Raw genomic sequence first — 26,187 nt, forward strand, 5'->3', positions numbered from 1 at the left:
TTCTTGAGCTTGAACTTAATTTGTTCTTCGTTCTTGAGCTTGAACTTGATTTCTTGAACTTGAACTTGTGCTTGAAGCTTGACACTTGTGGAGGAATTTGCAGCGTTTGATCCACGAGCTCTTTCTTGCTTCTTGTTATAACTTTTGGTATTTTTTCTGAGTTATGAAGACCCCTATTTATAGTTGTGGAAGGGAGTAGTTGCGATAAGAACAAACTATTTCTGACCAATCAAATTGAACTATGACAAGGCCGCATTTGATTGGCCGGAACATGTCACTTGCACACATGGCACGGTTTCACTGGCTCTTTAATTTTACTTGGCGTGCCTTGTCATTTTGACACGTGACACGATCCTCTTGGAGCTTCCGCTAGACTTTGGCGCGCCACGTCATTTGACACGTGACAACAAACTGGACCTCTAATAAGATGACATCTTGGGCCTAATGAAGTGGGCTCATCACTTTAGCCCAATTAAATGAGCTAACCCAATGATTAGGACATTTATTTAATCAATATATATTGTTTATATAATTAATTCAATTATATTAGCACATAATATTTATTTGGACTAGTATATTTAAAATATAATTCAAATTATTTATTGAATTTGAATCCAATAAATTTTACATGGCTACAGTTTACATTTACTTCATTATTATTATTTATTTCAATTGCAATCTACTTATCATTTTGTGTTAAGTTAATCACACGTATCCTTAAAACCTGTTACAAATTAAGTTGTTATGTATTTGATTTTGAGGCTAAACAAAAAGTTAGGCTCCACCAGCGAGCTTTTGAAGATCTGTTACCAGACCGTCTCTCTCGCCCTAACTGCACATTTGAGGCTACTACTGTGACTGAGACGCCGATTTGAAGTTGCGACTGGATCCGCTTGATGCTGCTTTATTATCCGGGTACAATCTTTTCTAATCTTTGCCTTGTGGCGTTGTTACTACGTATTTTATAATATCAGCCTTGCCGGCTTTGGATGTTATCGCGACTTGCGGTCGCTTTCTTGTCTGTGGTCTGTTAATATTTGTGAGGTTCTTCAGCTGACATTGATATTTTGTGGGTGGTTACTGCACCCTTTTGGTGATTCTATGAATTATCCTTTGTTATATCGTGCAAAAGCATGTCTCAAATCCCTGTTTCATTTGTTGATTGTTGTACATTGATGTTATTCTACTGCCTAGTTGCTAATGAATCAGTTTATGAATATTGTTTAAGAATTGTGCATTGAGTTTGTCTGGCAGGTTAGTTTTAACAGTTTAAAAAAATATATTCCTTCTTCTTTCCTGATGGATGAAAATCATCTTAGATAGAACTCTTGTTTATTATTGATCTCTTAGAAAAAAATCACACTTTTTTCTTTCATCTCAAACTCATAATCCCCTTATCTTTGTGAGATTATAGTATTCCAATACTATTTGTTTGGCACGGTTCAAAGGTCTCCTCTTCTTTTAGTTGTGCCTCTTAGGCATTTTTACTACGTGAGTTTACCTCTTTGATATTAATATATATTTCTTTTTTCTGTGAAATATATTCTATGCACTTTAAATTGGGGATAGCCATATCTTTAGATTCGATATATTCAGATGATCTGTCTTCACTGGTGTAAGTACCACCTGGCATTAGTCATATCCATTCCTTGGTATTTCATTTACTTGCTGATCTCATTTGGTCATATAAGCACGCCAAAGCCGCTTGTTTCCTGGAGTACGGTATGATAATGTTTAGGATTTTACGGATGTCCTATTTACATACATCTGAGTTGCTTCTCTCCTGCTGCGAGTGTAGTGAATCTTTGTGCTGCTGAGTTGGTGACAAGTTTAGCAGAGGTGAAATGCTTTAAATATGTATGTTAGCACACTCAATGTTGTGTACATTCTTTTAGAATGTAGTGCTTGGTGTTTAGTACTTGAGTTTTTTTATCAGCTCGCATAATAGAGCATACAGATGTTAAATGCACTGAAATTTGGGTGTTAAAGAGTTCAAATATAGATAAATTGAGCTATATTCAACTTTCTGGTTGCAAAGTGGTTATGTGCATGACCGACTTTCGAATTTGTGATTGAAGCTTCGTCGAGAATTGATTTTGATGATTTTCTAGATAAGTCGAACTTTTACTATGGTGCGATTTTCTTTGCCTGTGGCTTGCTGCATTATACATTTAGGAGCATGTGGTTCTGAGATCATATGAGGTCTATGTAATAATGAAGTATACCAGATGGTCTACGGGGGAGTACAAATTAGGCTAGCTAGTTCTAAAGTGGAATCTATCCCATTAAAGTTGACAAAGAAGATTTGAACTACTTCTAGTCTTTAATTTGTTTGTGGCCTCTTATCAGTTTATCTAGCTATAACTTAAATGGTGTTAGCATAGTTCACTTAAGGGATACATAATCTATATCTTGATTTCAATCCTGCTAGACTACTGTTCAATCATTTAGGAAGTGGAAACTACTGTCTGTAGTCCTAATATTCTAAAGTTCAGGGCTCTAGTTTATAAATTTATTGGAGTACAAAAGTGCAGTTTTTTTAGTTAGCTAAAGATGTCCTGCAAGGTTTATGTGTCATAGCTACTAGCTAGTATTTTAAAAGAATACAGAAACAAAAATAGAACTTTGCCACTTCATATATCACTTTGTCATCTTTTTTATTTGCTTTTCATTGTAAAAAAAGGGAGGGGGACGGAAGAAAAAAGCAAGATTGGAATAGTCAGGTGCAACACCCAAGTCGGTCCGAACACCACCGCCATGAATTAAAAAAAACAAGGTTGGAAAGAAACAGAAAATGGCGTATTGTGTAAGTTCGACGATTCGTGGGAAATTATCTCTCTTAAAGTTGGCTTCTGTGTATGGAATGCAGAATTTGAGACTTGATTTTGGATCAATTGACTACGCCTTGTAAGCAAAAGAGATGAGGGAGTGAAAGGTGGAGGGAATATCCGGACGGCGAGGATGGGAGTGTGGAAAAACAGAAGTGGCTTGATGAGATGGAGGAGCTGCAGTCATCACTTGTTTGGATGGTTTGTACGTTTATTTTGATTCTTTATTTAAAATTGATTGCATCGTATTATTAAATTTATTACTACCGTTGGATGCGCTAACACAAATCATATCAAATTGTGATTTGAATTATATGTAAATAATCTTAAAATATAAACGTTCCAGATAAAAACTATAGATAATTATTAGATTAATATGAAGCAGGACATGAAATCATTTTGCAAATCTCATAGTGGATAACCTGTTTTCTTTTTCTATATTTATAATAATCCAACATCTTAATTTTAGTATTTGCATTTCATTTTGTTATTAATATTAAAAAAAATTATATATATATCATGCGGTGATTTGTCTTGTTTGAGCATATTAGATCATACTATTTTAATAAAAAAATTACTATCACTTTATTTTTCATCTCAACTCAAATAAGTTTTATTATTTTGAATTTTTTCACAAATTTTTGGTTCTTTGGTTATAGTTGTAATATATCTTCCTTTTATAATCATCGATAAATAGTTATTTTTATTCTTGAAATTTAATGTTTTTTGTGCTTTTATCCTATTATTCAGAATTCTTTTACTATCTAAGTCTATCAATAATATTTTATAATATTATTTTTTTTTTTTTTTAAATTAATTTAAAATATAAGTATCCTCACACCTTTCTTATGTTGGATCCTATGAAACTGCTCATATCCTACTCATGCAATCTCATCTTTCCGTTGCGCTTTTGGGCGGGATGCGTTTTCACTTCTTGTTATCTTATGAATCATATGCCATCCTCAGCTATCCAAAATCAAGTTCTATTTTCTGTCTTATTTCCCCGCTCACGGCTCACCTTTGTTCTCTTCCACCCCGTATCTTAGGAGCACGTGTTTTGTTCATAACCTTACTCCAGGAAAAGATAAGTTAGCTCCTCGTGCTTTTAAGTGCATATTTTTGGGTTACTCGAGAACACAAAAGGGATATCGATGCTATTCTCCTGACCTCCGGTTGTACCTTATGCCCATTGATGTTACCTTCTTTGAAACCCAGTCATACTTCATAGATCCAGGTGATTACTTAGATATTTCTGAGGTGCTACCAGTTCCATCTTTTGGAGATTCAGTCACTATTTCCCATTCATCTTCCTCCACAACTCTAGCTCTACCACCTACAGTTCCAGTCCCAGCTCCACCACCTATAGTTCGAGTTCCAGCTCTACCACCTACAATTCGAGTTTCAGCTCCACCACCTACAACTCCACCACGCCTGCTTATCATCGTCGTCTGCGCCCAACATCAGGCCTAGCTGATTCACGTCCAGCACTTGACCCTGCGCCTATTGCAGACTTGTCTCCTCTTAGTCAACCGATTGCACTTCGCAAAGGTATACGGTCCACACTTAATCCTAATCCCCACTATGTCGGTTTAAGTTATCATCGTCTGTCATCACCCCATTATGTGTTTGTATCGTCTTTGTCCTCTGTTTCCATCTATAAGTCTACAGGTGAATCACTGTCTCATCCAGGATGGCGACAGACTATGATTGACGAGATGTCTGCTTTACATACGAGTGGTACTTGAGAGCTTGTTCCTTTTCCTTCAGGTAAATCTACTATTGGTTGTCGTTGGGTGTATGCAGTCAAAGTTGGTCCAGATGGCCAGGTTGATCGACTTAAGGATCGTCTTGTTGCCAATGGGTATACTCAGATATTTGGGCTCGATTATAATGATACTTTCTCTCCCATGACTAAAATAGCATTAGTCCACCTTTTTCTATCCATTGCTGCTGTCTGCCATTGGCCTTTCTATTAGTTGGACATTAAGAATGTTTTTCTTCACGGTGATCTCGAGAATGAGGTTTATATGGAGCAACCACCTGGTTTTGTTACTCAGAGGGAGGCTATTGGCCTTGTATGTCGGTTGTGTCAGTCCCTCTATGGTCTAAAGCAGTCTCCTCGAGCCTAGTTTGGTAAGTTCAGTACAGTGATTCAGGAGTTTGGCATGACTCCTAGTGAAGCCGATCACTCTATATTTTATCGGCATTCTGCTCCAAATTTCTGTATTTATTTGGTAGTTTATGTTGATGATCTTGTTATTACCGGCAATGATCAGGATGGTATTACTAGGTTGAAAACCATCTCTTTCAGCACTTTCAGACTAAGGATCTGGGCAGATTAAAGTATTTTCTAAATATTGAGGTCGCTCAATCTAGCTCAGGTATTGTGATCTCACAATGAAAGTATGCCTTGGACATTCTTGAGGAAACAAGAATGACAGGTTGTAGACCTGTTGACACTCCTATGGATCCAACCAAATCTAAACTTCTATCAGGACAGGGGGAGCCGCTTAGTGATCCTGCAAGATATAAGCGGCTGGGTTGTAAATTAAATTACCTCACAGTAACCAGACATGACATTTCCTTTTTGGTGAGTGTTGTGAGTCAGTTTATGGATTCTCCCAATGATAGTCATCGAGATGCAGTTGTCCACATTGTTCGGTATATAAAATCAGCTCCAGGCAAAGGATTATTGTTTGAGGACGAGGCCATGAGCAGATCTTTGGATACTCAGATGCTGATTGGGCAAGATCACCTTCTAATAGACGTTCTATGTTTGGATATTGTGTTTTAGTAGGAGGTAATTTGGTATCTTGGAAGAGCAAGAAACAGAATGTTGTTGTTCGGTCTAGTGCAAAAGCAGAGTATCAGGCAATAGCTATGGCAACATGTGAGCTAGTTTGGATAAAACAGTTGCTCAAGGAGTTGAAATTTGGTGAGATCAACAAGATGGAACTTGTGTGTGATAATCAAGCTGCCTTTCATATTACATCAAATCCGGTGTTCCATGAGAGAACTAAACACATTGATATTGACTGTCACTTTATTAGAGAAAAGATACTCTAAGGAGATATTACTATAAAGTTTATGAAGTCGAATGATCAACTTGCAGATATTTTCACCAAGTGCCTCACTGATCCTCGTCCCACATAGAATAAGAGTAGGATATGTATTGTATAAATATTGTTCCTTGTATTATAATTGAATAAAATATCGATAATATATTTTTCTCCCGTGCTTTCTCACATATAACTGTTCAACAATAACTTTTTCCGGCATACTCGGATCGGCTTTCTAGTTTTGATTTGCTAATTCAAGTTGTTTAGATACCTTGAGTGGGACATGTTGAAAGTCAAAGAAAATTAATTTAGTTATATAACAGAATGTTCTAGATTCATTCTGTTTCAGGTTAGTAGTATAGAAAATTCTTCCTAATTTTGTCATACTTAGAAATCTCGGTATTTAAGTAATTTTCTTATTCCATGTAGTCTAACTTTCCTTTTCTCTAATAGTAAACTCGACCCACACTCAATTCAAGACAAATTCTTCTTTTTTTGGGTCCTTTTTTCTCTCTATTTTCAGAATAATCATGGAACCAATTTATGCCTATGTTTGCAGAGCTTGCCAGACTGTTTCTGGAGCAGCTGGAGTTCAGCAGTGGTTATTGATTCCTGGATTTCTTTTTATTCCATATAAGTTCAAAGGGTAAATTTTCTATTGTCCTGTGGTAAGGATTCAGCAGATTGCCACCATATTTACAGTTCAAAGTACTTGTGAAGTTACAGAGTGTTTCGTATTGCCATATCTAATGGCTGTGTGCTCGTGGGTACTTGTCTTATGAGGGGAGTAAGCATCTTTTTGTCTTTCCCAGGTTCTGAAGGCATGCCTGTCCTTGTAAGTGCTCAAGGAAAGATGGAGAATATGCTGTATGCAGAGGAGCTTGTCAGGGAATTTCTAGTATTCAGAGGCTTTACGAACACCCTGCAGGCTTTTGACAAAGAGTTGGGTACTGATATTGGCAAAGTATTTCAAGTTGATAAGATATTAGACTTAATTTTCTCCATTTACGTGCCCAAGTTCCAAGCTGAAAACCTGATTGAACTCCTTCGCTTTTTCAAGCAGTGCTTTTCTTCTTATGAGACAGAACTTATTTCTATCATATCAAACTTAGATGTCTCTATTTTACGGTATTATATCGTTTATGCCATACAAGCTGGCAGAAAGGACAAAGTGATAGAGTTGTTTGACATACATGGGAGTGAATTGCTGCAAAAAGACCAAGAGTGGGCCTCGTGGTTTGGTGGGTCCTCTTTCAGTTATCTATCTTACTAAATTATGAAACTTTCTTCTCATATTAAATTGACATGTAAACATTTCATGCAGCAATTCCATATATTAAAACTCCTCAATCAGATCCCCAGTTTCGGGTATACTTTTCTAAGGAGTGGTCCAATGCTCTACATCTATCTCTTAGAAATTTTGTAAGCAAGATGTTTAATGGCACTCATATCCTTAAGTATATATTGTCACATTTTTTATCCTAGTTATCACATAAATTTTCTAGCTTTTAATTCGAGTAGTTGCTCTACAAGTGATAATAATAATAGTTCTGTTGATATCTTTGGACTTGGTTGTTTAGGAAGTAGATTCACTCACCCTGATGCATGTCATCGATGATGGACAGTCTACCATGTTGCAGATGTTTGCTTTTTAATTGTTAACCATATGTTTTCTTTACCACTGTGCTTTCATTGAGTTTCTCCTTAGCCATGTCACGTATCCCTGCGTTAATGAAGATCAGTTCTGAAAGGAACATGGTGAGTCGCCTCAAAGGAGATATCAAGCAACTTAATTTCAAACTTGCACAACTTCAAGCATTGTTGGAGGAAAAAGAGGCTCAGCTACACCAGTTTAGGAGGTGAGAGCAGTTACATTGGGTTCTTACTGAAAGTTTAAAGGCTACTAACTGCATTGTTTGATCTCAGTAATGCTTTGTTAGCAACAGAAGTCATTGTCGGGACAAACAGCTCATTGAATCCTCATCCTGGTTCGGGGGAACCTACAGTTTTCAGACCTATGGCATCTCGTGATATTTGTGTTTCTGCAACTTCACAAGCAGGTGAAAGAGAACCTAAACACATTGATGATATCAGGCCTGATGATACTCAAGTTTCAACTTCTAAAATTAGTAGTCAAACTCAGAGTGAGAGAAGTGATGTCTCCTCCCCCTCCTCCTCCTCTTCCTTCTTCTTCTTCTGATGATGATGATTCATTCTGAAATGAGCTATTACGTGATCTTTCGACAGACACTGGAAATGGAGCGCAGAGAGAAGAAGAATTCTCTGAAGTGAGAGTGGACTTCCAGGTAGACTCTTTTAAGAGACAATATTGAGTTTAATAGGCTGGGTTTCAGGTCTTTTCTCTCTAATTACTTCAGCAGCTCCTGTCTTCATTTTCGATTGATGCTTATTCTAACATAATAGACATATAAGCGGTATTTATTCTTCCTTTGGACACTGAGGTGGGGTTAATTGATAACTCTGCAATCATATTTTACAGGAGACATTCTTGGGCCACACAAGTCCAATAAGTCGTTGCCGTTTTTCTGCTACTGGGGACAATGTTGCCAGTGCTTCTGTGGATGGGACAGTTAGGTATGTTCCCCTAACTTACATGCATCCTCGTGTAAATGTTGCTGAAAAAATGGCTAAATTGTTTGAAGTACCTTATCTAAAGTGATAAAGTAAAGCTGAAAACAGCTTTGATGTACCTTATCAGAGATTTGATTAGGATTTTATTTGATTTAATATTGTAATTATGCACTTGAAGTTTTTCATTTGATTTAATTTTGTAATTATGCACTTACCAAATTGTATACACTTAATATTTCCTACATTCTTCATGTTATTGTTTTCCATTGCGTCATATGTCAGTAAATGCTTGAGTAGTTGATGAGAGATATTTTATCAAATGGGACAGAGGGAGAAGGATGATTCCATTTGGTAGGTAAGATAAGCGTTACTGCACTAATAGCCTGTTTGGCCAAGCTTCTAAAATTATCTTATTTTGAAAAGTGCATTTCAGAAAAGTACTTTTGGTGAAAATTAGATTGTGTTTGGCTAATCAATGTGAAAGCACTTTTGAGTAGCAATTAGCGTTTGACCAAGCTTTTAGAAAATGTTTTAAGTATATTTTTCCCAAAAGCGCTTTTCAAAAAAGTACTTTGGGAAGAAACTACTTTTTTTTGCTTCTACTCCGTACACTCCTTTTCTTCCCAGAAGCTTGGTCAAACACCTCAACTTTGGAAAAAAAAATGCTTTTGGCTTTGGAGAAACTTGGTCAAACATGCTATATATGGAGTAGGAGGATTGTAAATTTACACATGTACTTTGCCAAACTTTTTTAGGCCAGCAATTATGGAGGTTTGCACATGAAGACCAAAATAATAATAACAATATACCTAGTGAAATCCCACAAGCGGGGTCTGGGAGAGTTGTGTGTACGCAGACTTTACTCTTGACTTTGTGAAGATAGGGAGTCTGTTTTCGATAGACCATCAGCTCAATGAAAGCATGAAACCAAGTCACGTGAATAAAGATGTTCAAGAAAAAAATGGGAGTAGCCGATACAAGTATGAAACCAGTGTGTGGAAGGGAATTGTGAGAAAACACGAGAGAAAAATATATTATTGATATTCTCTTTAAGTGTTTTTCAATAGCCTTATTTATAACTATACACAATACATATTCTGCTCCTATTCCATGTGAGACTAGGGTTATTTACATAACTATCTAATACTCCCCCTTAAGCCGGTGCATACAAATCATATGTACCGAGCTTATTATATATATAACTAATACGAGGACTAGTGAGAGACTTGGTAAAAATATCTGCAAGTTGATCATTTGACTTCACAAATTTTGTAGCAATATTTCCTGAGAGTATCTTTTCTCTGACAAAGTGACAATCAATCTCAATGTGTTTAGTTCTTTTATGGAGCATCAGATTTGGTGCAATATGAAGGGCAGCTTAATTATCACACACAAGTTCCATCTTAGTGATCTCACCAAATTTCAATTCCTTGAGCAAATGTTTGATCCAAACTAGCTCACATGTTGCCACAACCATTGCTCGATATTCTGCTTCTGCACTAGATCGAGCAACCACATTCTGTTTCTTGCTCTTCCAAGACCAAATTACCTCCTATTAAAACACAATATCCAAGAAGGTGATCTTGCCCAGTCAACATCTTAGTATCCAACAATTTGCTCATGGCCTCGATCTTCAAACAATAATCCTTAGCCTGTAGCTGATTTTATATATCGAAGAATGTGTCAACTACATCCCAATGACTATCACAGGGAGAATTCATAAACTAACTCACTACACTGTGGTGGTATTGGTTTATGCACAACACCGGTAACAAATGGTGTTGGCGCAAACAACCACTGGAAAAGTTGCACGACGACTGTTTCTTCTTGGAATCGTTGGTAGATTGCACGAGTATTTTCTCACTACCGCTCTGATACCATGTGAGAAAGCACAGAAGAAAAATATATCATTGATATTCTATTAAGTGTTTTACAATAGCCCTATTTATAACTATACACAATACATATTTTACTCCTATTCCATGTGAGACTAGGGTTATTTACATAGCTATCTAACAGGAACTGTGAAAGATAAGGAAAAAAGATTTATAATTCATTAATTTTGCAAGTGGTAATAGTAGGCATGTTTTATTTTGGTTGGATGTTTGGTATAGTGGCACAACTCCTAAAAACATGAATTTATCACTCCATTTCTATAACTGTATAAAGATGGATAAGGAGGCTATGATGGCCAAGATTTCAAGGAAGGAGATTGTATCCTGTGACTTCTCTTTCAGGAGACCTGTTCAAAAACCCACAATAGATCTTAGAACGGGATTAGTTGAACCATTTCTTACAGAACGTCTATTGATGTAAACAGTTTGGGGAGGTCGAGAGATTGCTAGAAGGAGAAGCTTCACAACAATTTTCAGTTAAATCATATTATAATTGTTTGTGTAGCACTAGAGACGCGAGTGCATGAGGATAGCACTAACATTTCTTACATGTTTTATGGCTGGGATGCCATTCTGACGGCAGATTATCTGAAGGAATGAAAATGCATAGTAAATTGGTGTTGGTGTAAGAAGCATATGGGAGGTGAATCATCTTTTACTAAATTGCATTTTCTGACAGTTTTGAGCTCTAGTTTTCTCCATGTCTAATTGATGGAGAGCTGCCTAGAACGGCAGCAGAGGTTATGGAGCTGGGGGATGAAAAGGCTGGAAACCAGAAAAAAGAACTATGCAAGGATACTTCTCATTGTATTTTTTGGGTAATTTAGAGAGAAAATAATAGAATTTCAAGGGTGTAGAGAACTCTTTCTGGAGATTTAAGAGCTCCCTTTTGTTTCATTTATTCTTTTTCCTGAGATCACTCTTTGCTCATTTATTCTTTGGTGTAAAAGGATTTAAATATATATGGGGTTTGATGTATATCCGCACTCTGTAGAGTGTCACCATCTTGGTGTATTATCGATGAAACTTTTTGACTTGCCCAAAAATATCTGAATCCGATACTTGTATTGATGTTAATGTATTTTTATGAAGGATATGGACATATGACTCATCAGCACCAGCATCAAGAAATGCAACCATCTATTGTGGGGCAGAGATCATGTCACTTGAGTGGGAGTGCAAATCTGACCGTTTGGTATAGACACTGCCAATATTATATACATACATTATGTTTCCATGATTCTTGTTTCTTTTTCATGAAAATTAGTATAGTTGCTGTCACACCACCTTTTTGCGCGCCCGCCCCCGAAGGGTTAAATGCGCGAGGGGAGTTTTTCCAATTTAAGTGACAATATTCGAAATGGGATTATTTATTTAATTCAGAGTCGCCACTTGGGAAAGGTTTGGCTTTTGGTGTCCCAAGTCACCGGTTTATCTTGAATCCCAAATCGAGGAAATTTTCGACTTTTCCAAATGAAGTCTGCGAACCAGAAATTCTAAGTAAGGAATTCTGTTGACCCGAGGGAAGGTGTTAGGCACCCTCGAATCCCGTGGTTCTAGCACGGTCGCTTAAATTGTTATAATGGCTAAATATCTGATTTAAATACATGTTGTGACTTATGTGCTTTTATTAAGTTTAAACCGCTTTTATTATTATCATTTATTTTATAGAATTGCAACGTCGTGAAAATGCATCTCGAACCACGTCACAATCAATGCACCCGTAGTTGTTAACACATTTCGACTCCGTTGAGATTTGAATTTGGGTCACATAAATGCGCACCCGAATTTAAGAATGTAATTTAATTAAGTCGCGCCTAAAGAGTCTAACGCGTTATTATTTAGTGGAAGGCCATGAGATTCACTAAACGACCTAGCCTTAATTCTAAAATATTTATTATGGTTATTTATTGAGGGCCCCGCAATTTGCATTTTTATTTGGCGAGGCTCGTCTCATTATTTTAGAAGGGTACCTACAGTGACTACATTTCTACTACGTTTTCTCTAAAAAAAAAAGAAAGATGATACCGAACTTACTTGTTTGAACGAATACAGACTGAATCTTTATTATGTTTGCCGAACCTAAATTTGTTTGATTACCTGATTGATTGTTTATGAGGTGAGAGTTACCTCATGCTTTGTCTTCATCGAGTGAATACGCTTATTAATTTGCTAAGTGAGATTGCAAGCAAACTAACAACATATACTGAGTTATATTTAACGACCTCCAAGTTTTAGGGTTTAAAACCCTAATGCTGACTAAAAGGAAAATTCAGTGTAGGGTTTAAAACCCTAATGCTGATTGCATGGAAAAGCTCAGTTTAGGGTTTAAAACCCTAATGCTGGCTGAAAGGAAAAAGTTCAGTTTAAGGTTTAAAACCCTAATGCTGACTAAAAGGAAAATTCAGTTTAGGGTTTAAAACCCTAATGCTGATTACATGGAAAAGCTCAGTTTAGGGTTTAAAACCCTAATGCTGGCTGAATGGAAAAGGTTCAGTTTAGGGTTTAAAACCCTAATGCTGACTAAAAGGAAAATTCAGTTTAGGGTTTAAAACCCTAATGCTGATTGCATGGAAAAGCTCAGTTTAGGGTTTAAAACCCTAATGCTGGCTGAAAGGAAAAAGTTCAGTTTAGGGTTTAAAACCCTAATGCTGACTAAAAGGAAAATTCAGTTTAGGGTTTAAAACCCTAATGCTGATTGCATGGAAAAGCTCAGTTTAGGGTTTAAAACCCTAATGCTGGCTGAAGGGAAAAAGTTCAGTTTAGGGTTTAAAACCCTAATGCTGGCTGAATGAAAAAAAAAAAAAAATTCGGTTTAGGGTTTAAAACCCTAATGCTGACTGGCTGGGAATAAAGCTCGAGAATACTACACGATCTATTTTTTGAGTTTTCTTGTTTTAATAGAAGATAAAAGGGAGTTTCGTGGAAGCTTACCTTTCGAGTGAATTCATCATTGCCGAAGTACTTCCTGTACTCGTGTACCTTCTTCTTTGGGCGACACCTGCTTCTTGCACGGTTGTCTTGGATTAGACATGTTTCAACCTTTCAGACAAAGAATCATTTGTTAGTTCGGAAATGACGGTCGGTTTGGTGACCTTGATCGTTCCCAATTGCTTTCTTGCGTCTTTATTTCTGTTGTGAAGTTCCGCCCTTGATTTGATTCGAATGACGAAAACCCTTCTAGACTGTTCAGGCTTGTATTTCCAGATTCTGCGATGATTTGCCTCGTAAGGCCTCTTTTTTTTCTTTTTGTCCCGTTTTGATTGAAGGTTCTCAACGGGGATTTTATTGGAGGTGCTCTGTGGGAATTTGTACAAAAGGAAGCTCTGTGGGGGGAACATTTACAAAGTGGATTCTTTGTGCGGATTCTGTACAATGGGGTATGCTGGGTTTTTGTTTCAAAACGAGTTTCCCAGGGTTTGTTGGGGTAAGCTTGTTGGGGAATATTTACAAAAGGACTCGCTGGGGATGTGCTGATAGAATTCCGACGGGGATTTTTTTTTTTCATTTATATTGGGGAGACTCTGTGGGAGATTGTACAAAAGGAGAGACTCTGTGGGGATTTGTACAGGGGGAGATTCTGTGGGGATTTGTCCGCAGGCGGACTTGCTGGGGAAGATTTCAAGATTTCTCTCTTTCCTCTTTACTCTGAAACACCATCAAACGTCATGATTCATCATGCTTGGGCAATCATACCAACGAGATGAGGCGCTTTCCTTCATGAGACGGGATTCCGTGCAAACAAACCTGCCACCTGCCCTTTCTGGTGTGTCCTGAACTCGGGGTTAAAATGCAAAAGGGATTCGAAAAGAAACAAAGAAAAGGGAAAACAAATCAGAAAAGGAATACCCTTTTCGGGACGAGAAAGACTTATCTGAGGAAGATAACGCTGGCTTTAAATGATATGACATGCTCTTTGGACTGGACGTCTGACCTTCTAAAAACTTGCGTTTTCCTGAACCAGAACTGATCTGTGATTCCAAACCGGTGGCACTCTGCCGAAACTTTCTTGGGGTGGCGTCATTCTTTTTCGGCCAACAGCGCCCTTTGCGGGTTTTCGCTGGCTGACCTCTCTCATTTCTCTTCCTGTCATCGCTTGATAGCACTCTTTGCGAGTTTTTACTAAACAAGCTCTCTCATTTTGGTTTCTCTTCTCCCGTCGCCTCGTGGTGCCCGAAGGTTTTCACCGCCGAGACTCTCTCATTTTATCTCTCTCAATTCAGAGTGTGATGGTCTTCGTTTGTGACGCTTATTGATTCCCCACCATATTTGGTAATTGATTTGAAGGCTTGTGCTTGGTAAAGAGAGGTAGTGATACTAACTTCTCAACTGCTCGACGTGCCCCGGTTTTCAATTTCAGGGTGAATGGGATTTTATTGTTGGTGTGACTGAACCTCAGGGAGAGGCTGCCTACGTATCCTTTCGGAATCAAGTCAAACGTAGTTCAGGCCTCAATCAATGTTTTTTTTTTTTTTTTGTTTTGTAAGCGGCTCAAAAGTTGGTAGAGAGAATTGGGTAGTGTTTGGGGAGTAGTGGGGAATAAAACCTTCGCCATTTTCAAACGTGTCAGGACCACTGGAGTATGATTTAGACGTAGTATCTCTTGACTGCATCTGCATTTACTGCTGTGTCGGGGTCATTTCCTTCGATATCACCTAGATACAATGCTCCTCTCGGCAATATCTTCCTTACGATGTATGGGCCTTTCCAATTTGGGGCAAACTTTCCTTTTGCTTCTTCATGATGCGGCAGAATACGCCTTAGTACCAGCTGACCTACTTCGAAATTCCGGGGTCGGACTTTCTTGTTGTAAGCACGGGCCATCCTTCGTTGGTATAACTGTCCGTGACAAACTGCGGCCATTCGCTTTTCATCAATCAACGTTAATTGCTCCAGTCGAGCCTTAACCCACTCGCTGTCTTCGATTTCTGCTTCGACAATGATTCGAAGCGAAGGAATTTCTACCTCTGCCGGTATTACAGCCTCGGTCCCATAAACCAAAAGATAAGGAGTCGCTCCCACCGATGTGCGTACCGTAGTGCGGTACCCCAATAATGCAAATGGTAACTGCTCATGCCACTGTCGGGAACTTTGGATGGTCTTCCTCAAAATCTTCTTGATGTTTTTGTTTGCCGCTTCCACAGCACCATTGGCCTTTGGCCGATAAGGCGTGGAATTCCTATGCGTTATCTTGAATTGCTCGCATACATCTCCCATCAAGTGACTGTTCAAGTTTGCTGCGTTATCTGTAATGATAGTCGCAGGAATACCGAAACGACAGATAAGATTTGAGTGTACAAAATCCACCACAGCTTTCTTAGTGACCGACTTGAGAGTGACAGCCTCTACCCATTTTGTGAAGTAGTCTATGGCAACCAGTATAAACCTGTGTCCATTCGAGGCCTTTGGTTCAATTGGTCCAATGACGTCCATGCCCCAGGCGACAAATGGCCAAGGTGCGGACATGGGATGCAGTTCCGTGGGAGGTGCATGAATCAGATCACCGTGCACCTGACACTGATGACACTTCCGAACGAAGCTAAAGCAATCCTTTTCCATGGTCATCCAGTAATAACCTGCTCTAAGGATTTTCTTCGCTAAGACATACCCGTTCATGTGAGGTCCGCACACACCAGCGTGTACTTCGTGCATGATCTTTCTCGCTTCCTCGATATCGACACATCTTAGGAGATTGAGGTCCGGGGTCCTCTTATATAACAATTCACCGCTTAAAAAGAAACCACTTGCATGTCGCCTAATGGTCCTCTTTTGATCTCCAGTAGCGTGCTCGGGGTATTCTTGCGTCTTCAGGAACCTCTTGATGTCGTGGTACCAAGGCTGCGTATTTGATCCCGCCTCGATTACACTGCAGTAACCGTGTCTTTCCTTGATTTGGATTTCCAAAGGATCGACGTGGGCGTTGCCTGGGTAGGGTAGCATTGAAGCCAAAGTAGCAAGTGCATCTGCCAGTTCATTGTGACACCTCGGAATATACCTGAACTCTATTGAGGTAAAGCGCTTGCTGAGGTCCTCCACATGTTGTCGGTATGGGATAAGTTTGACATCCCGAGTTTCCCATTCGCCTTGAGCTTGCCGGATGATCAGGTCAGAATCTCCCATAATCAGTAAGTCTTCGACATCCTGATCGATTGCCATATGCATGCCCATAATGCAGGCTTCATACTCAGCTGTATTATTTGTGCAAAAGAAACGAAGTCTAGCTGTGGCGGGATAATGCTGACCAGAAGGCGAGATCAAAATTGCCCCAATCCCTACACCCTTGGCGTTCACGGCTCCGTCAAAGAACATCTTCCAAACATGAGCTTCCTCCGAGATCACTTCTACGGTGTTTACCTCTTCATCTGGAAAGTAGGTATCCAATGGCTGGTATTCCTCATCGACCGGATTTTCGGCCAAATGATCTGCTAACGCCTGGGCTTTCATTGCCGTGCGAGTGACATAAACTATGTCGAATTCCGTAAGCAAGATTTGCCATTTAGCCAGTCTCCCAGTAGGCATTGGTTTCTGGAATATATACTTCAAAGGATCCAACCTGCTTATGAGGAATGTAGTGTGGGCTTGGAGATAATGTCTCAGCTTTTGAGCAACCCATGTGAGAGCGCAGCATGTCCTTTCCAGCAGAGTGTATTTGGCCTCGTAGCCGGTGAATTTCTTGCTCAAGTAGTAAATTGCTTGTTCCTTCTTTCCGGTTATGTCGTGTTGCCCGAGGACGCAACCAAAAGAGTTCTCCAAGACTGTTAGATGCAAGAAAAGTGGCCTTCCCGGTTCTGGAGGGACCAAGACCGGGGGATTCGAAAGGTATTCTTTGACTTTATCAAAGGCTTCTTGACACTCAACTGTCCATTTGATCGTCGCATCTTTCCTTAACAGCTTGAATATGGGCTCGCACGTGCTTGTCAGCTGGGCAATAAACCGACTGATGTAGTTGAACCTGCCCAACAGACTCATCACGTATTTCTTTGTTCTCGGGGGAGGTAGATCCCTGATGGATTTTATCTTAGTTGGATCTAGCTCGATTCCTCTCCTGCTTACGATGAAGCCCAAAAGTTTGCCCGACGGAACTCCGAAAGCGCATTTGGCTGGGTTTAGCTTCAAGTCATACTTCCTTAATCTCTCGAAGAATTTCCTCAAGTCTTGGATGTGATTATCCTGCGTCCTGGACTTGACTATCACGTCGTCCACGTACACCTCTATTTCCTGATGCATCATGTCATGGAAAATGGCAGTCATGGCCCTCATGTAAGTAGCCCCCGCATTCTTCAGACCAAATGGCATGACCCGGTAGCAGTAGGTGCCCCAAGGCGTGGTGAAGGCAGTTTTCTCGGCGTCTTCTTCATCCATCAATACCTGGTGATACCCAGCATAACAGTCTACAAAAGACTGTATCTCGTGTTTGGCACAATTGTCAACGAGGATGTGGATGTTGGGCAGCGGGAAGTTATCTTTAGGACTCGCTCTGTTCAGATCTCGGTAATCTACACATACCCGAGTTTTCCCGTCCTTTTTGGTACTGGAACCACATTCGCCAACCATGTTGTATATTGGACTACCCGGATCACTCCTGTTTTCAGTTGCTTGGTGATCTCCTCCTTAATCTTGTCACTGACCTCAGTTTTGAACTTTCGTTGCTTTTGTTGAACTGGAGGACAATCAGGATGAATCGGCAATTTATGAACCACTAGATCAACACCTAGTCCCGGCATGTCATCATATGACCAAGCAAACACATCTTTGAATTCAAAAAGAAGTTGAATTATCGCCTCTCGCGTTTTCTTGTCCGTGTGAATGCTTATCTTGGTCTCCCGGATTTCTTCCGGGGTTCCTAAATTTACCGGTTCAGTGTCATTCAGATTTGGCTTAGGTTTATTCTCGAAATATTCCAACTCTCGGTTTATCTCCCTAAAAGCCTCTTCCGCATCATATTCTGGTTCTGGGTTCATTAATTCGCAGTTAAATAACTCATTGTGATCTGGGCGTGAAGTCCGCAAGCATGTCATATTTAAAGCCGCATTATTAGGACTGAAAAGGAAGATAAAAGGAAAAATGATAAAAATCAGAACAAAAGAAAGAATAGGAAAGCAATGATGATTTTTTTTATATTTTCTTTGGAAAGTTGGAAGACAACAATGTTTACAACTAGGAATTCAAAGCAACAATTGAAAAGAAGAAAACGTTCAAATTATGTCCTGGAGATAACTTGTGACACAGGAAAGGTGGCAGGACAGGTCTACCCGGACTTCCGTCTAGTCGGGAATGGCGTAGCCTCCCAGTTTTGGAGTTGGGCGCTCGGCCCCATGTACAGCATCTCAGCAGTGCTCGTTCCTTCACCTGGCTGAACCATGTGGATCTCGTAGAGCATCTCTCTCATTGCCCCACATATCTCCTCGATTTCCTCAGCCGTGAAGACCTCATCATCTTCTTGTTCAATGTACCTCGGCCTGATGAAAGTTGCATATAAATCCGGCAGTGGTTGTGGTAACTTCCAACCCTCATTTTTCCTTTTCTTTGCCCACTCTTCGTCTGCTGGAGTAGGTTTGAAACCTAGTCCAAAAGGTTTCTTGATGATTGGCAAAGTAATGGGTTCTGTTATTCCCTGAAGGGTTCGCCCAAGCCCCTTCCCTGGCCTAAACCCGTGCCGGATCATCTCTTTGGCCACCATAACCGAGGCGTTAGACAAGAAAGGCTGGGGGCAGGGTATTCCTTCTTCGTGCTGCTCTGCCAGTACAATCTCGAAAGCTTGATAAACCGTATGTTCGCTTCCTTCTCTCGGTTCAAGGTACGAGATGGATGGGTCCCGATAAATGGCATGCTCATCTTCCCCATGGACCACGATTTCTTGGTCTTCGTACTCGAATTTCACCATCTGGTGAAGAGTGGAAGGCACGGCTCCTGCCGCATGGATCCAAGGTCTGCCAAGGAGGAAATTGTAGGATGTGTCCATGTCGATCACCTGGAAGGTTACTCGAAATTCGACTGGTCCTATGACCAACAACAGGTCTATTTCTCCCATGGTATCTCTCTTGATGCCGTCGAAAGCTCTTACGCAGACATTGTTGGGTCGGATTCTTCCGGTCCCAATTTCCATTCTTTGTAGCGTGGAGAGCGGGCAAATGTCAACGCCTGAGCCTCCATCCAACATTACCCGCTTGACATAATAGTCTTCGCATTTAACTGTTAGATGCAAAGCCTTGTTGTGTGCTGCTCCTTCCGGGGGTAAATCATTCTTGCTGAAAGAGATTTGGTTGACGGCGAAGAATCTTTCTGTCATCCGCTCTAGTTGCTCCACCGAGGTTTCAACTGGTACATATGCTTCATTCAGGGTTTTCAGCAGGATCTTTTGATGCTCGGTTGACCTCATCAATAATGACAGCATGGATACTTGCTCAGGGTACTTGCGCAGCTGATCTATCACTTCGTAATCCGGCATTTTCATTTGTTGGAAGAACACTTCCGCTTCTTCAACACTCACGGGCTTCTTTGGAGGGAAGCGCCTTTGTGTGGCGTTGTTCAGTTCTTGGGTATTTGAGTACCCTCCAATGAAAGTATTTTCTGGAAGTTCTCCCATGACCTCTTTACCTTTGTACATCACCAAAGTCTTTTGATAATTCCACGGCACTGTGGACGGGTTGGTCATTGGCTTTTGTGGCACGCGTCCGATAACCACTGGCTCATTCAGCCGAGGTGGTTGAATCGTCCCCCGGACCACATAGGCCCCTTTTGGCACGTACATAGGTTTTGTCTTTTTGATCCCGAAGTTCTGCGTCTTCTCAGCTCGACCTCGTGGTATGTAAAGAACTTCATTTTTTACAGGTACTACTTTCTTCTCCACCTTCTTTTCAGGCACTTTCTTTATAGCTTTGACCTCTTCCCTCTTTTCTGGTTTCTGGTCCATTTCGGGCCTCTTCCCCGTGTCGACAATGGCAATTATGGCTTTCAGAGCAGGGTCGAACTCTTTGTCTTCACAAATCATTCCGATCATCGGCCCATTATTGTGAGCAGGTAGTGGATTGTTAGTTACATTCGGGATCTCCTCGTCCCTTAGCACTATCTTCCCTTGCTCTATCAGATTTTTGACCACCTTTTTCAATGACCAGCAGTCATTTGTATCATGTCCCTCGGCCCCTGAATGATAGGCGCATCTGACTCCGGCTTTGTAAGAAGGCGATGTTGGGTTTTGCCTCGTTTGGGGAATTGGTTGCAAGAAACCCAACTGGACTAGCTTAGGGAACAAAGTAGAGTATTGTTCACCGATGGGCGTGAAAGTCCGCCGTCGAGGTGGCTCCTGGGGGCGGTAGTTATTCTGCGGGGGTTGTGGGTTATAGTGGTTGCGGTAAGGAGGCTGATTTCTGGGAGGTGGAGCTGGGCCTCGGTTGGCTTGTTGTGGTGGATGGTTATAAGGTTGGGCATTCATGACCATATAAGGTTGATGAGCATATGCCAAATTTGAGTGGGGGTAGTAGTGTTGTGGGGCTCTTTCCGGAAAATGGGGCCTGGGATGACGATACTCCCTTGCTTCCGAGGCTGCCATAGTCGTTTCTTCCTTCTTCTTCCCCCTTGTCGTTCCTCCAGACCCGCTTTGGACGGCCTGGGAGGTTGCCCTTATGGCTGCTTGACTCAGAATCCTACCCGTTTTCAACCCATTTTCCACCATCTCTCCAATCTTGATCGCTTCCGCGAATGGCTTACCCATGGCTGACATCATGTTTTGGAAATAGTCAGACTCTTGAGCCTGGAGAAAGGTAGTGACCATTTCCACTTCATCCATGGAGGCTTCACTCTCGACGCCCGCTCACGCCACTTAATAGCATACTCTCTAAAGCTTTCAGAAGGTTTCTTCTTTAAATTCGACAGAGAGTTTCGGTCTGGCGCAATGTCGATGTTATACTGGAATTGTTTTACAAAATCTCTGGCGAGATCATCCCATATATGCCATCGGGACATTTCCTGATCCATATACCATTCCGAAGCTATCCCTACTAGACTTTCCCCAAAATATGCCATTAGCAGTTCTTCTTTTCCGCCGGCTCCCCGCAATTGGTTGCAGTATTTCTTAAGATGTGCAATGGGGTCACCGTGCCCATCGTATTTCTCGAACTTTGGGGTCTTGAAACCCGTTGGCAGGTGCACGTGAGGGAACATGCACAGGTCGGCGTAAGAGACGCTCTTTTGTCCGCTCAATCCTTGCATATTCTTCAAACTTTGTTCAAGGCTTCTCATTCTCTTGGCAATCTCATTTTGTTCTGCAATTCTGGGGTTCTGATCCTGCCCGGGTGCAAGCTCGCACTGAGGCGGTAGAGGATTAGTACTGGTAGCGAACCTAGTTGGTTCCATTGAGAACGATGGGGCTTGGAATGTAAAAGAGGATGAGTCAAAGCTTGGCTTGTACGTGGTAGGCTGTGCCGTAACCGGGCAAGGCGATGCAGTAAAGATGTTCATGCTCGCATCAGTGGTCGACATTCGGGGATGAGGCTCAGAAGGCGATACAAGAGAGAGCTGGCTGCACTTGAGATCAAATTATGCAGCGATCTCAAGTGCAGCCAGCTCTCTCTTGTATCGCCTTCTGAGCCTCATCCCCGAATGTCGACCACTGATGCGAGCATGAACATCTTTACTGCATCGCCTTGCCCGGTTACGGCACAGCCTACCACGTACAAGCCAAGCTTTGACTCATCCTCTTTTACATTCCAAGCCCCATCGTTCTCAATGGAACCAACTAGGTTCGCTACCAGTACTAATCCTCTACCGCCTCAGTGCGAGCTTGCACCCGGGCAGGATCAGAACCCCAGAATTGCAGAACAAAATGAGATTGCCAAGAGAATGAGAAGCCTTGAACAAAGTTTGAAGAATATGCAAGGATTGAGCGGACAAAAGAGCGTCTCTTACGCCGACCTGTGCATGTTCCCTCACGTGCACCTGCCAACGGGTTTCAAGACCCCAAAGTTCGAGAAATACGATGGGCACGGTGACCCCATTGCACATCTTAAGAAATACTGCAACCAATTGCGGGGAGCCGGCGGAAAAGAAGAACTGCTAATGGCATATTTTGGGGAAAGTCTAGTAGGGATAGCTTCGGAATGGTATATGGATCAGGAAATGTCCCGATGGCATATATGGGATGATCTCGCCAGAGATTTTGTAAAACAATTCCAGTATAACATCGACATTGCGCCAGACCGAAACTCTCTGTCGAATTTGAAGAAGAAGCCTTCGGAAAGCTTTAGAGAGTATGCTATTAAGTGGCGTGAGCGGGCGTCGAGAGTGAAGCCTCCCATGGATGAAGTGGAAATGGTCACTACCTTTCTCCAGGCTCAAGAGTCTGACTATTTCCAAAACATGATGTCAGCCATGGGTAAGCCATTCGCGGAAGCGATCAAGATTGGAGAGATGGTGGAAAATGGGTTGAAAACGGGTAGGATTCTGAGTCAAGCAGCCATAAGGGCAACTTCCCAGGCCGTCCAAAGCGGGTCTGGAGGAACGACGAGGGGGAAGAAGAAGGAAGAAACGACTATGGCAGCCTCTGAAGCAAGGGAGTATCGTCATCCCAGGCCCCATTTTCCGGAAAGAGCCCCACAACACTACTACCCCCACTCAAATTTGGCATATGCTCATCAACCTTATATGGTCATGAATGCCCAACCTTATAACCATCCACCACAACAAGCCAACCGAGGCCCAGCTCCACCTCCCAGAAATCAGCCTCCTTACCGCAACCACTATAACCCACAACCCCCGCAGAATAACTACCGCCCCCAGGAGCCACCTCGACGGCGGACTTTCACGCCCATCGGTGAACAATACTCTACTTTGTTCCCTAAGCTAGTCCAGTTGGGTTTCTTGCAACCAATTCCCCAAACGAGGCAAAACCCAACATCGCCTTCTTACAAAGCCGGAGTCAGATGCGCCTATCATTCAGGGGCCGAGGGACATGATACAAATGACTGCTGGTCATTGAAAAGAGTGGTCGAAAATTTGATAGAGCAAGGGAAAATAGTGCTAAGGGACGAGGAGATCCCGAATGTAACTAACAATCCACTACCTGCTCACAATAATGGGCCGATGATCGGAATGATTTGTGAAGACAAAGAGTTCGACCCTGCTCTGAAAGCCATAATTGCCATTGTCGACACGGGGAAGAGGCCCGAAATGGACCAGAAACCAGAAAAGAGGGAAGAGGTCAAAGCTATAAAGAAAGTGCCTGAAAAGAAGGTGGAGAAGAAAGTAGTACCTGTAAAAGATGAAGTTCTTTACATACCACGAGGTCGAGCTGAGAAGACGCAGAACTTCGGGATCAAAAAGACAAAACCTATGTACGTGCCAAAAGGGGCCTATGTGGTCCGGGGGACGATTCAACCACCTCGGCTGAATGAGCCAGTGGTTATCGGACGCGTGCCACAAAAGCCAATGACCAACCCGTCCACAGTGCCGTGGAATTATCAAAAGACTTTGGTGATGTACAAAGGTAAAGAGGTCATGGGAGAACTTCCAGAAAATACTTTCATTGGAAGGTATTCAAATACCCAAGAACTGAACAACGCCACACAAAGGCGCTTCCCGCCAAAGAAGCCCGTGAGTGTTGAGGAAGCGGAAGTGTTCTTCCAACAAATGAAAATGCCGGATTACGAAGTGATAGATCAGCTGCGCAAGTACCCTGAGCAAGTATCCATGCTGTCATTATTGATGAGGTCAACCGAGCATCAAAAGATCCTGCTGAAAACCCTGAATGAAGCATATGTACCAGTTGAAACCTCGGTGGAGCAACTAGAGCGGATGACAGAAAGATTCTTCGCCGTCAACCAAATCTCTTTCAGCAAGAATGATTTACCCCCGGAAGGAGCGGCACACAACAAGGCTTTGCATCTAACAGTTAAATGCGAAGACTATTATGTCAAGCGGGTAATGTTGGATGGAGGCTCAGGCGTTGACATTTGCCCGCTCTCCACGCTACAAAGAATGGAAATTGGGACCGGAAGAATCCGACCCAACAATGTCTGCGTAAGAGCTTTCGACGGCATCAAGAGAGATACCATGGGAGAAATAGACCTGTTGTTGGTCATAGGACCAGTCGAATTTCGAGTAACCTTCCAGGTGATCGACATGGACACATCCTACAATTTCCTCCTTGGCAGACCTTGGATCCATGCGGCAGGAGCCGTGCCTTCCACTCTTCACCAGATGGTGAAATTCGAGTACGAAGACCAAGAAATCGTGGTCCATGGGGAAGATGAGCATGCCATTTATCGGGACCCATCCATCTCGTACCTTGAACCGAGAGAAGGAAGCGAACATACGGTTTATCAAGCTTTCGAGATTGTACTGGCAGAGCAGCACGAAGAAGGAATACCCTGCCCCCAGCCTTTCTTGTCTAACGCTTCGGTTATGGTGGCCAAAGAGATGATCCGGCACGGATTTAGGCCAGGGAAGGGGCTTGGGCGAACCCTTCAGGGAATAACAGAACCCATTACTTTGCCAATCATCAAGAAACCTTTTGGACTAGGTTTCAAACCTACTCCAGCAGACGAAGAGTGGGCAAAGAAAAGGAAAAATGAGGGTTGGAAGTTACCACAACCACTGCCGGATTTATATGCAACTTTCATCAGGCCGAGGTACATTGAACAAGAAGATGATGAGGTCTTCACGGCTGAGGAAATCGAGGAGATATGTGGGGCAATGAGAGAGATGCTCTACGAGATCCACATGGTTCAGCCAGGTGAAGGAACGAGCACTGCTGAGATGCTGTACATGGGGCCGAGCGCCCAACTCCAAAACTGGGAGGCTACGCCATTCCCGACTAGACGGAAGTCCGGGTAGACCTGTCCTGCCACCTTTCCTGTGTCACAAGTTATCTCCAGGACATAATTTGAACGTTTTCTTCTTTTCAATTGTTGCTTTGAATTCCTAGTTGTAAACATTGTTGTCTTCCAACTTTCCAAAGAAAATATAAAAAAATCATCATTGCTTTCCTATTCTTTCTTTTATTCTGATTTTTATCATTTTTCCTTTTATCTTCCTTTTCAGTCCTAATAATGCGGCTTTAAATATGACATGCTTGCGGACTTCACGCCCAGATCACAATGAGTTATTTAACTGCGAATTAATGAACCCAGAACCAGAATATGATGCGGAAGAGGCTTTTAGGGAGATAAACCGAGAGTTGGAATATTTCGAGAATAAACCTAAGCCAAATCTGAATGACACTGAACCGGTAAATTTAGGAACCCCGGAAGAAATCCGGGAGACCAAGATAAGCATTCACACGGACAAGAAAACGCGAGAGGCGATAATTCAACTTCTTTTTGAATTCAAAGATGTGTTTGCTTGGTCATATGATGACATGCCGGGACTAGGTGTTGATCTAGTGGTTCATAAATTGCCGATTCATCCTGATTGTTCCTCCAGTTCAACAAAAGCAACGAAAGTTCAAAACTGAGGTCAGTGACAAGATTAAGGAGGAGATCACCAAGCAACTGAAAACAGGAGTGATCCGGGTAGTCCAATATACAACATGGTTGGCGAATGTGGTTCCAGTACCAAAAAGGACGGGAAAACTCGGGTATGTGTAGATTACCGAGATCTGAACAGAGCGAGTCCTAAAGATAACTTCCCGCTGCCCAACATCCACATCCTCGTTGACAATTGTGCCAAACACGAGATACAGTCTTTTGTAGACTGTTATGCTGGGTATCACCAGGTATTGATGGATGAAGAAGACGCCGAGAAAACTGCCTTTACCACGCCTTGGGGCACCTACTGCTACCGGGTCATGCCATTTGGTCTGAAGAATGCGGGGGCTAC

General features: G+C 41.7%; 1 protein-coding gene across 8 annotated transcripts in view; it reads left to right on the forward strand.

The window, feature by feature from the left end:
• The first annotated feature begins 750 nt into the window (after positions 1 to 750).
• Positions 751 to 26,187, forward strand: part of LOC104250087 (uncharacterized) — a 52,851-nt gene continuing 27,414 nt past the window's right edge. For 2 of the 8 annotated variants that reach the window (XM_070155761.1, XM_070155764.1), the window contains exons 1-10: positions 751 to 915; positions 2,870 to 3,029; positions 6,447 to 6,555; positions 6,700 to 7,128; positions 7,212 to 7,333; positions 7,604 to 7,746; positions 7,814 to 8,040; positions 8,135 to 8,193; positions 8,388 to 8,482; positions 11,467 to 11,569. In XM_070155761.1, coding sequence (XP_070011862.1) covers positions 6,711 to 7,128; positions 7,212 to 7,333; positions 7,604 to 7,746; positions 7,814 to 8,040; positions 8,135 to 8,193; positions 8,388 to 8,482; positions 11,467 to 11,569 — 1,167 coding nt within the window. In that variant the 5' untranslated portion in view covers positions 751 to 915; positions 2,870 to 3,029; positions 6,447 to 6,555; positions 6,700 to 6,710. Of the gene's footprint in view, positions 916 to 2,683; positions 2,777 to 2,869; positions 3,034 to 6,446; positions 6,556 to 6,699; positions 7,129 to 7,211; positions 7,334 to 7,390; positions 7,747 to 7,813; positions 8,041 to 8,134; positions 8,194 to 8,387; positions 8,483 to 11,466; positions 11,570 to 26,187 lie in introns of those variants that run through there. The other 6 variants (XM_070155762.1, XM_070155763.1, XM_070155768.1 and 3 more) reach the window with 6 other exon arrangements.

This window comes from Nicotiana sylvestris, chromosome 9 (genome assembly GCF_000393655.2).
Source record: "Nicotiana sylvestris chromosome 9, ASM39365v2, whole genome shotgun sequence".
NCBI classification, from domain to species: domain Eukaryota; kingdom Viridiplantae; phylum Streptophyta; class Magnoliopsida; order Solanales; family Solanaceae; genus Nicotiana; species Nicotiana sylvestris.